This window comes from Clarias gariepinus, chromosome 23 (assembly GCF_024256425.1).
Source record: "Clarias gariepinus isolate MV-2021 ecotype Netherlands chromosome 23, CGAR_prim_01v2, whole genome shotgun sequence".
NCBI lineage: Eukaryota > Metazoa > Chordata > Actinopteri > Siluriformes > Clariidae > Clarias > Clarias gariepinus.
In genome coordinates this window covers 14,147,316-14,158,467 of record NC_071122.1, presented here as the reverse complement: position 1 = coordinate 14,158,467, position 11,152 = coordinate 14,147,316, and the positions used below count along the sequence as shown (strand labels likewise).

Genomic DNA, 11,152 nt, shown 5'->3' with positions numbered 1-11,152 from the left:
TACATATGCTGTGACACTCCTACAGTTTAAGACCCCTCTCCCATATATATATATATATATATATATATATATATATATATATATATATATATATATATGTATATGAAGACTTATAAAGTTATGTGTGCCTACTGACTGTTACAACTATTTCTCTTTTAAAGTTATGATCACTAGTTTCCATGAAAAATGCTTGTGAAGTAAAAACCCTTGCTTGAAATGTTCTCTTGCCTTCTGCAAACCTCTGTGCCAGTGAGGATGCTCGAAAGATCCTGGAGTCATGGACAGAGCCTGGCCATTTTGCCTCAACATTAGTAATTAGGAAGTTGCTGTCACAGATCATCTGAACACAGAGAGTGGGTTTAGTGATATAGCATATTTTGTCTGGCAGAGCATTAATTTAAGATTGCTCAATATATGAATTGATGAACAATGTCAAATTCAGACCTAAATCCCTCTACTGGCAATGTATGGAGTTATTGCAAATCTACATACCTGTACATTGAGGCTATGGAAAGATTTCCTGTTCACATAGTCCGCCTCAGTTGTTCCAGCTGGGGCCTGTATTCTGATATGGGTGCCGTCCACAGCACCCAAGACATTGGGAAAACCTGAGAAACAAATTTAGCCCAATACAGGCATATACATTTTTAAGTCTACTTTAACTGTCACATACCTGCTATTGCATAAAAGTTCTCCTTAATCCTCTGTGTTGGTAGATGGCCAGGAAAGGTGATATAAATATTTAAATATTGCCTCAGAGCAAGGTAGACCATCCTTATTTCACGGCATACAGTTGCTTTAGCCAAAATCACCAACACTGTAGAGGAATGTCCCACTGGTGAAGAAACGCGGTGCAATACAGACAGATTGCACTGTGGTCAGGCATTGACTTCGCCGTGTGGGTTTGCTGAGGATCTCCATGCAGGTGTTGGTCTCACTCAGTGCTGCTTAAATAGGCCTGACATTCATTAGACAATTAAGCTGACATCTCATTATTTTTACATTATTATTATTATTATTATTATTATTTTGATAAATGTAATAAGGCTTTTTGTGTAACTGTTCATATGAATTTATGATTATATGAATTTCTGATTTTCTGTTTTCAGTCATTGCATTTCATGTTTGACCTTTTTTAATATGCTTACGATTTTATTTGAATTATTTTGGGGATGATTCAAATGCTGAAACACGACATGATTAGTGAGAGCGCGGAAATTAAACTGACGGAACGATCTTTAGGGAATATGTTCCCACACGCCGGAGATTCTTTGAGACACTGTTTAAATAAGCGAGATAGTTAACCTGGTCCCGATCAGACTTGTTCGAAGGTGTAAGTTACCATGGCAACTCAGCGGACATTTATTTAAGACACGTTGATGGAACGGAACTCTTACTTAAATAAGACAGGCTTATCGAAATAAGACAGACTTTCCCTTAATCCTGCTTCGTGGAATACCCCCCAGGTTCGATTCCTCATTCCTGTCGTAAAAATGCGCATAAAAACAGTGGTAGCCATTGCCCTCCACATTCCCCGGTTAAATTACAGAGGTTCCTAAATGAATAGATATGACGTGTGGACTAGGCCTTAATAAAAATAAAATGATATTTAACCTATTTAATTTAGGGTCTTCAAAAATAGGGGTAGCTAGTACAGATTGTAAGGTTCCAGGTTCAAACCCCGGCCCTTGAGCAAGACCCTTAACCCTCAGCCGCTCAGATGTATAATGAGATAAAAATGTAAGTCGCTCTGGATAAGGGCGTCTGCTAAATTCTGTAAACACTGGTAACAAACCACATGAAAAAAAAAACAAATCATCCGCTGGGTGGCGATATGCATCCTTAATTCCTTCTTTAGCGCGAAAGGAAGAAGAACAGCGGGCTCAGCAACGAACGGCTTTGTTTGACGGGCGGGTTTTTATCTCTACTCTCAAACCGTTTAGTATCCCCTCTATAAGCGCACTTCCTAGTGTGTTACACAATAGCCCATCACCGCCTACCAAGTGCACTAGGTCTTTGAGACTGAGGGGTTGTGGATAGAGCAGAGGTGAACGCGGGAATTGGCGGGTATTGGTATTAAACATTCTCTCAGTAACTGAGGTTGGGTGTCGATTAGCTCATTTTTAACACATCATTCTCTTCCTCATGCTTAGATTTCACTCTCAGAGCCAACATACAGACATTTTGTGTGTTTAGGTGTGAAGTTTTTAGGGTCTGCTCTCCCTTCCTTGGCTGAGGAGGGGTTTGATCTGGATGTCTGACATGGATTCCTTTCAGAAAGTGGAGAAGATCGGAGAGGGGACATATGGAGTGGTTTATAAGGCTAAAAACAAGATCACGGGTGAAACCGTGGCGTTGAAGAAAATAAGACTGGACACGTGAGTGGGGAAAAAAGCTAACAGTGTTAATAACATATGTGTTGAGTGCATGTTGTAAGATGATCAATGTAATTAACTTTGAGTGTGATTTACTTTAGTCTTCATTAATTGGTGAGCCTATAACTTATACAGTACCTGTAACTGCACTAACTTTAGTTGTACAGTAGAATTCCTTTTGTGAACTTCTGCTTATCTCAGCACCCCAGCCTGGATCATAACCCAAATGAAAGCTTGTGTGTGCAGACATTATCTTCCTCCTAACTCCAACACTAATCAACACTTTGCTTTAATTCCCTTAAATTCATTAAACTAAGGTTTTGTCACAGAGCAGCGAAATTTTGAAATGACCTTGGTGAGATGAGCTTGAGAGAAACCTGGCTTTTTAGCTGTCTGTAGTCTGTTTATACTGGGATTAGTAACATTACTCCTGTGTGCTGTAAGGTTAAACAATAAGCATTAGAAATGGGAATCACCAGTCACCTCCCGATACGATATTATCACAATAACCAGGTGTCGATTCGATTCAAATTGCGATTCTATAAGTATCACGATTTTATAAATATCCTGATCCAATATTACATACTTCCCCCGATTTTGTTAAATCTGTAAACATTATAAAAACGTATTACGATTAATTAAATGTAGCCCATTACTTATAACATTAGTTTTCTCACATAAAAACCAAGCGCAGTATTTAAACAATTCAAACTAACTTCAAATACAAGAGTTTAACATTTAACTGAGCAGCACGTGTCTCTGTCATCCTTCATAATTATTATATATAAACATGGCAAATAATTCACTCCGACTACACGGGATGATGTGTAAAAAGAGTGCGACACCTGTAGGATTATAAAGAAATGGCGACGTTGTACCGCCACAGACGCCTCCAATGTCTCAAAACTCAACATGACCGTGAGCATGGGGGTTGAGTGGCTGCAAGTACGCAGGCAGGGCTTCTAATGCAAGATTTTCATCGAATTAGTGCTTGCTGTGTTTTGAGACTTGTGTAAGAGGGGTAACAAGTGGGTTTGAGACCAATTCTCTCACAGAGTTTTGAGAATAAGGAGGTCGGATGGTTTTAACATGCGCGGTTTTTGATAATGTAATGGTATAAAAATGCGTTCCTGTTGCGTCACTTAAAGCTTCTGCTTTCGGTACAGAACTGTTTTTTTGAGACCGAACAGCCGATCATCATTCATGGCCAATCAAACTAAAAACCAGCCAATTCTGGTCACTGGGTCATCGAGTGGTTCAAATTCAAATTGTATTTGTCACATACACAGTCATACACAGTACGATATGCAGTGAAATGCTTAGACGACCGCCTGTGACCTTAAAAAATAAAAGACTATATATAGGAAATAAATATGAAAAGAAAATAGAGGTAAATTTAACTAAAATGAATAAAATAACTGTACAGTACAATATAGAAAATAAGAAAAACATATGAACCATATAGAAAAATAAGAAAAACAGCCGTACAATATAGAAATATAGAATTTGTGGAATTATTTTTTTTGTGTAGGAATGATGTTGAATAAAAATATAAATTACCAGGGGGTGTGCAAATGTGCTTGAAAGTGTCATGATTTACATATTTAATATTTAAAGTGACTACGTTCATCTCTGTTTTAAACATAGTCAGTGTGGCGATACATGAGCTGCGATTTGTAAATTAATCTTGTGCTGAGCAGTTTAAAGCACCATCTGCAGGTTTACAGAGGAACTGCAACATTTTACTACTCTAAATTTCAGCATATATAAATATAAAGACTTTTAAAAATATATTTCTGCATCGATGTGGTGATAGAAGAATAGCCACACAAAGGAATCGTAATACATAACTAAATTTATTTATTTTTATATAATCTCTAGTGATTAGATGATGCAAATTAAGATAAGGAGCACAGAACAGTTGTTATAATTACAGCGGTTGTTCTTAATGTCTTGTTCCTTTGTTTGTTTGTTTTGCAGGGAGACTGAAGGTGTGCCGAGTACCGCCATCCGAGAAATCTCCTTGCTGAAGGAACTTAATCACCCCAACATTGTCAAGTATGATCACATTGCAACAAAGAAATACATTCAGCCCGAACAGTTATTCCTTTTCGCTTCTCTCTTTTTTATGTGAGGAAGGTCGACCCGGAGTTCTCTATCTCCAGACAAGATTTTAGATCCCAGACATTCCCAAGTCAACTGAGAAATATAATTTCCAGAATGATTACGCTGTGGGTCGAATTGCAGTAAAACATATTTGATAGTGCTCTTTCAGGGGCTGACCGAGCGGAATGATCATATAATGCATAAAAACTCCTTAATTCAAAAGAATTACAGATTGATACTGAGGCCCACCCTTAACCTTTACACATTATCACAGAGATCACTTCCCGAAACCCTGGATAGGAAACACATTTCTATTGCATGTACCCCTGACATTCTCCACAGCTCCTGCTTAACCACCTATAGAATGCATGACACTGCGACTGCTGATGTAAAATTATATTTATTTATTTTTCCACTTTTGTTGTAGCACTAAGTTACTTATTTGAAGATGTGTAGATGTAAATACAGTACATCTCAAAGGATTTCTTAATAAGCATGTGATGGCACTGATTTTCTTCTGAAAATGCTCTTATGGGGAAATGTAGTAATGGCTAATATTGCCTGAATATAGCTGTTGCCTCTTTAAACTTTATAGATATTATCCATTCCAATATAAAAACAAATCTTTGGTAAAAAATGTTTATTATTGCTCCCTTATATTACATTTAAAATAATATTAATGCTGCATTAATAATATATATTTTTTATGAATAAATCTATTGTAAGATATGTTTCTGCCTTTGTTTCAGGCTTCTGGATGTCATCCACACAGAGAATAAGCTTTATCTCGTGTTTGAATTCCTTCATCAAGACCTTAAGAAATTTATGGACTCGTCCTCAGTTACCGGCATCGCACTTCCCCTGGTCAAGGTAAGTGGGACAAGTCTTTTTTTTTTTTATTTAAATTTTTAGTCGCGCACTTGTTTGATTTTTATACCCCTGCAACAATGATAATAATAGAAAAATAGAAAAGAATTAAAAAAATCAATGAAATTCCTGGAGTAGTATCTGGCCGGCTAGTATTGTCCCTCCTCTGGCCTCTGATTGGCTGGTATTGTCCCTCCTCTGGCCTCTGATTGGCTGGTATTGTCCCTCCTCTGGCCTCTGATTGGCTGGGGGGGTATTTTCTTATAATTATTTTGTTTTACTGTTCTTCAAAATACTAATTAAGGTTAAAAACAATCAATTATTAATTAATAATTAACAATAAGACATTTTCTCTCAGTTTAATGTTAATTGAACCAATTTTAGTGGTATAACACCAACTTATTACTGAGGACAAATTAATGAAGTTTAAGCAACCACCATAACGCCTGCAAGTGCGCCCACTTGTGGTGCACAAGTTAAAAGTTGTGTGAGGTGTAGTATGCACTACAAACTTTTTTTTCTAGTATTGTCCCTCCTCTGGCCGGGTAGTATTGTCCCTCCTCTGGCTGGCTAGTATTGTCCCTCCTCTGGCTGGCTAGTATTGTCCCTCCTCTGGCTGGCTAGTATTGTCCCTCCTCTGGCTGGCTAGTATTGTCCCTCCTCTGGCTGGCTAGTATTGTCCCTCCTCTGGCCGGCTAGTATTGTCCCTCCTCTGGCCTCTGATTGGCTAGTATTGTCCCTCCTCTGGTTCCTCCTCTGGCCTCTGGCCCTCCTCTGGCCTCTGCCAATTTCCTGTTAATAATCTGTACCCAGGTGTGCTGTGATTTGTAGGTAATGAATTTTAAAACATGTATTCAAAAAATTATTATTATTATGAGGCCTCCGAGTGGCGCAGTGGTAAAGCGCTCGCCCTATCATCCGGAGATCGCTCGTTTGAACCCCGGGTGATGCTGTTTTCTTCTCACAGCTGGAGGCAGCTAATCTACAGCCAATCAGGGGCGTTTGTAAGCTCGCGCACACGGAAGGAGCTGCTAGCGCTGCTACTGTAGTGTTCCTCCGCCCCTAATGGTGCGTGAGCAAGCAGTTTGAAAAGATGCAGTCGGCTGACGTCACGCGGTAGTCTTCGTCCTCCGGACTAAGTGGTAGTAGTAGCCTTAATGTGGGAGCCCCCTAGCAACGGGGAGGAATTGGCTACGACTAATATTGGGGAAAAAAATTAGAAAAAACCCCAAAAATAATAAATAATAATAATTATTATTATTTAGAGCGTCTCACAAAATCTCAGGCAGGATTCGTAGTTACGTTTTATTGGTATTGCCTCATATCAGCAATTGATTTCCTTTTTTTTATTCCAGTACAGTCAGTGTGCTTAGTATTATGTAATTACTGTGAATTATTGATGATTGCGATGTATGTATTTTCAGAGCTACCTGTTCCAGCTGCTCCAGGGTTTGTCATTCTGTCACTCTCACCGGGTTTTACACAGAGACCTGAAACCTCAGAACCTGCTCATCAACGCGCAAGGGGAAATTAAACTGGCCGACTTTGGTTTGGCCAGGGCTTTCGGTGTGCCAGTACGCACCTACACACACGAGGTAAACTGCTTCGGTGTGTGTATATAGATTTGCAAATAAACACGTGCATTGTCTCAAATGTGCATTGTTTTCACATGATATGCCGTTATGTTTCTCAGTAAAATCTGTTCTCGATTTGTAGGTTGTGACTTTGTGGTACAGGGCACCCGAAATTCTACTGGGCTGTAAATATTACTCCACAGCTGTCGACATCTGGAGTTTGGGCTGCATTTTTGCCGAAATGGTAAGAGGTTTAAAATGTTGATGGATTAGGGCGTTTTAACTATAATGAGTGTACGTTAGTGATTTTAAACCTGTAGCCCTATGAGAGTTAGTTTTGGGAAATAGTGGGGTTAATAAGCGAAGTGCACAACAGTATAGAGCCTGCTGTTTGCTACCTTTGACAAAATCCAATCTGCATTCTTGCAAAACATGAAGCGTGAGCAGTGCCACTGTGGTGGTGTACGGTTGACCTCTAAAATTTTGCAGGGGCCTATTTTTATGGTCTAGTAACCCTAGTAACCTATATAGTGCTATGTCGCACATCCTGTTACAATGTAAAATACAGATGTTACCCCTAAATGTACTCAACTGTGTACTTTGGAATACGCTATCGTTTTCTTAGATATAAGTACTGTGCGGTAAATACACCAATAATTCACCATCCCAAGCCGTGTTTTTCTCTACGGTTGCTTTGTGTTCTCTCTACTGTATAAAAAAATTTATACAGTATTTTATTTTATATGGAAATTTAGCTGAATGTACGTCAACATTTATGTTACAAAATTAGTAAATTATATTGTTCTTTATAGTTTAGCAATAAAATGCATGAAAAATTATATTTTGCTATTTAAAAATAAATTGCTTAGGATATTTGCAGTGAAAATTTGGAGATTTCCACAAACAATAATTTGTAAGGTTTTTAGGAAAAAATCTGCAAATGTTTGAGGCTGCGACCACTGAACATGTGACTTTGCGGGGCTCGACTGTATACTAGTTATAAATATAAACTAGATAAATTTAATATTTGCACATAAGAGTATTTGCAGTGCATGCGAATGATGTGTAAATAGCAATCAGGACAAATACACTCAATGAAATGACTTTACAATAAAAAGCTGTACTTTTAACACATTCTTAAATACGCCTTAAAATTTTGCTACCCATGGACTGTTCTAGACGTATTGAAAATAATGCCTTACAGGTGTTATCCTGTGTAACATGGACCTGTGGCATGTCTGTTATTGTCAGATCACTCGAAGGGCGCTGTTTCCTGGAGATTCAGAAATTGATCAGCTCTTCCGGATTTTCCGAACCCTCGGGACTCCCGATGAGTCTGTGTGGCCCGGAGTGACCTCGATGCCTGACTACAAGCCTTCTTTTCCCAAGTGGGCACTGCAGGACTTGTCTAAAGTCGTTCCCCCTCTGGATGACGACGGCAGAGACTTGCTCGCGGTAAGACACATTTCCGAGCGGCTTTGTGTGGGGTTACCCTAAACTCTTTCCTGTTCAACAACTTTCCTGTTCCACTTCTGTATAATTGCAGTATTTTCTTTGTATGATAAGCATGCCCTTAGTACGAGGTTGAGTCAAAAATTATCTGCACTCCAGTTATATTCAAACTTCTGTTAGCTGCACTGTCTTCTCAGCGCTTTCAGTTCAAAGCTACTGTCACACTGGTCACAGCTGTGCAGGTGTAAATGTGTTATCAGTTCATTTGTAACTGCGATGCGAGCAAAAATTGGATACTTCACTTGTAATTTGTGCGAAAAAAGAGCAGTGTGCAGTGAATTATTATTATTATTTTTTTGTACCTGGTGCTTAAACACCTCCTAGAACAGCATAAACAGGAACGTTTTGGTATCTGCAAACAAAATTTGAACCGATACTCTTTGGAAGGTGAAAGTCTCTTAAAGAGAATCATTACTGTTGACAAGACATGGATTCATTCTTGCTCCAACGGACTTTCGCCCATTTGGTCCCATGTAAGCAGCCCTGCTGTACGATTATAAAGATTCTTCTGATAAAGAGGGAATACAAAAGCTTGATGACAAATGGACAAAGTGTAACAAAAAAACAAGTAGATTATGTTGAAAAGTGATGTCTGTAAATTTCTACAGCCGGAGTGTGGATAATTTTTTAATCACCCTTGTAGATAATATAAGCACGGCCTGAGACACATTTAAACATTATGACTGATACATTCCAGTAGCTGTTTTTTTTTTATTATATTTTGTAATGTTTTACGCTAACACCAGGAGGTTTGCTTACATAAAACTCTACTGATATGTTTAATTTTTCACCTATACTGTATAATTGGTTCATATCAGTCGTTCAGTACACTATTTAGTGACATACTTGTTTTGCACACAGGGAGAACTGTAATACATGGCATATGTTGTCTTAATATTTTTTTTAGTATCATCTGTCCTTTTGAATTCTTAATTTTGAAAACTAAAACATGTTTGCAGTCATTGTTCGTAACTTTTTTCCTCTTCCTTTTTTACCCCTCTAACAGCAAATGCTGAGATACGACCCCAACAAAAGAATCTCAGCCAAGAACGCCCTGGTCCACCGATTCTTCCGTGATGTTACCATGCCCACACCTACCTTGCGGTTTTGAAAAGACTGGTTTAAACTGTAGAGGGAACGCAATCCCAATCGTCATCTCTTCTTCCTGAGGACTTTCTTCCTCTGACCCAGAGACTGTCACCTAGTATCTGTCGATTCTTTGGTGCCTTTTCTAAACCAGAGTTGAACTAAAGTTAAATTGTTCTGAGGAGGGTTGTAGTTTATAAGCACATTGCACTAGGGCTTGTGTATTTTACAGTTTGTTCTTTCTGGAAGGTGACATTTCTTGAATTTCTTGTTCAGAAAATGGTTGACCCATATATACATATATATATATATAAAAAAAAATCTCTTCATTAAGAGTCCTACGGTGCACCAACCTTAAAATATTTATTTTGGCTTGCCAAAAATTTTCACTTTTGATAGTTCTGAATATTTTTTGTAATTGGTGATTTTATGCCTTTTTAGGCAAATTTTTATTCCTCTTTGAATTATACATAAACTAGTTAAAATGTAAAAAAAAAAAAAAAAATACTGAAGTGCTTGTTTTATTTTGTCTTTAACATATAGACGAGTATTATCACAAACAAACAAAAATCTCAGTAATGGAAAATATCTTTATAATATTTTATATTCTATAAATTAATTTTATATTTAATTGGTAATATTTAGCCAGTTTGCATAAGATACCTTTGTTCATTTCAAGCTTTTAAATCTTTTTACCGCATTACAGGTAACTTTTCTTATTCTTACACGTTTGTATAAACAAGTAGAGGAAAGGCACAGGTTGACTGCAAAAAAGAATAAAATGTGAGGTTACCAGGAACTTGTTAGCCTTTGATGCCATCATAATTCAGAACTGCAGACCAAGTGGTCAGAGACTTAGCCCTGATAATAAAGGCTGAATCATGACTACTGCTGAACAAGACTCATGAGATGAAGTATCTCGACTGGGCCAAGAGATACCTTTTTGAGAAATATTTTATAAACAGATGAATTTCTATGAATGATTCTAGATAAAACAGCCGACTGGCTCTGTGGGTTCATTAATGTGCACGAAGTACCAACTGTAGCGAGGAACCAGCAAGGTGAAGGAGGGTTCTTTTGTAAACAATTATCATTATTGATTCAACCTTTTCCATAAATCAACTCCCAAACTACTGGCAGTTTCTAGAAGACATTTTTGGGCAAAAATCTAATTCAAATCAAATTCAAATTTTATTTGTCACATACACAGTCATACACAGTACGAAATGTAGTGAAATGCTTACACGACCGCCAGTGACCTCAAAAAGAGAATTAAAACTTATAAGTAATAAATATCAATAGAAGAAATATGATAGAAAATTTAAATAAAAATTTAACTAGAAAAAATAGAACCTGAAAATACTGTACACATAGAACTATAATGGTGTGCAAGTATGCATAGAAAAAGTGACTTTGTGCAATGGTTATTAAAGTGACTTTGTGCAATGGTCCAGAATGTAAACGTTAACATGTAGTGTAGGCAGTGGTCAGGAAGGAGTCTGGAACACTTAAGAAGGCAGAGGACAATGCAAACCCAATGCATTTACTTTCAGAATCTCACTCGTTCTTCTGAAAAGTTTATTACTTTATTGGTTAGTGAGATTAAACTTTCCTTTAGTACACATTGTACCT

The 11,152-nt window shown here is 37.7% G+C and overlaps 1 protein-coding gene across 2 annotated transcripts; it reads left to right on the top strand.

Annotated features, from left to right (window-relative positions):
- Window positions 1–1,933: 1,933 nt before the first annotated feature.
- cdk2 (cyclin-dependent kinase 2) lies at window positions 1,934–9,776 on the top strand. 2 transcript variants are annotated; one of them, XM_053484522.1, is made up of 8 exons: window positions 1,934–2,067; window positions 2,197–2,378; window positions 4,356–4,433; window positions 5,231–5,351; window positions 6,773–6,943; window positions 7,065–7,166; window positions 8,174–8,377; window positions 9,441–9,776. In XM_053484522.1, the coding sequence occupies exons 2-8, from the start codon at window positions 2,254–2,256 to the stop codon at window positions 9,543–9,545; spliced, it is 906 nt and encodes a 301-aa protein (XP_053340497.1). In that variant the 5' UTR covers window positions 1,934–2,067; window positions 2,197–2,253; the 3' UTR covers window positions 9,546–9,776. The 2 variants fall into 2 exon arrangements, with proteins under 2 accessions (XP_053340497.1, XP_053340498.1); XM_053484523.1 differs by lacking the exon at window positions 1,934–2,067 and adding an exon at window positions 2,086–2,100.
- The last annotated feature ends 1,376 nt before the right edge of the window (window positions 9,777–11,152 follow it).

What these genes read in the sequence shown, in the direction of transcription:
- cdk2 (XM_053484522.1), top strand. Translation starts at nt 2,254, where the DNA reads ATGTCTGACATGGATTCCTTTCAGAAAGTGGAGAAGATCGGAGAGGGG. An exon ending in AAGAAAATAAGACTGGACAC is followed by an intron (nt 2,379 to 4,355) that starts GTGAGTGGGGAA and finishes TTTGTTTTGCAG; the next exon opens with GGAGACTGAAGGTGTGCCGA. An exon ending in TACGCACCTACACACACGAG is followed by an intron (nt 6,944 to 7,064) that starts GTAAACTGCTTC and finishes CTCGATTTGTAG; the next exon opens with GTTGTGACTTTGTGGTACAG.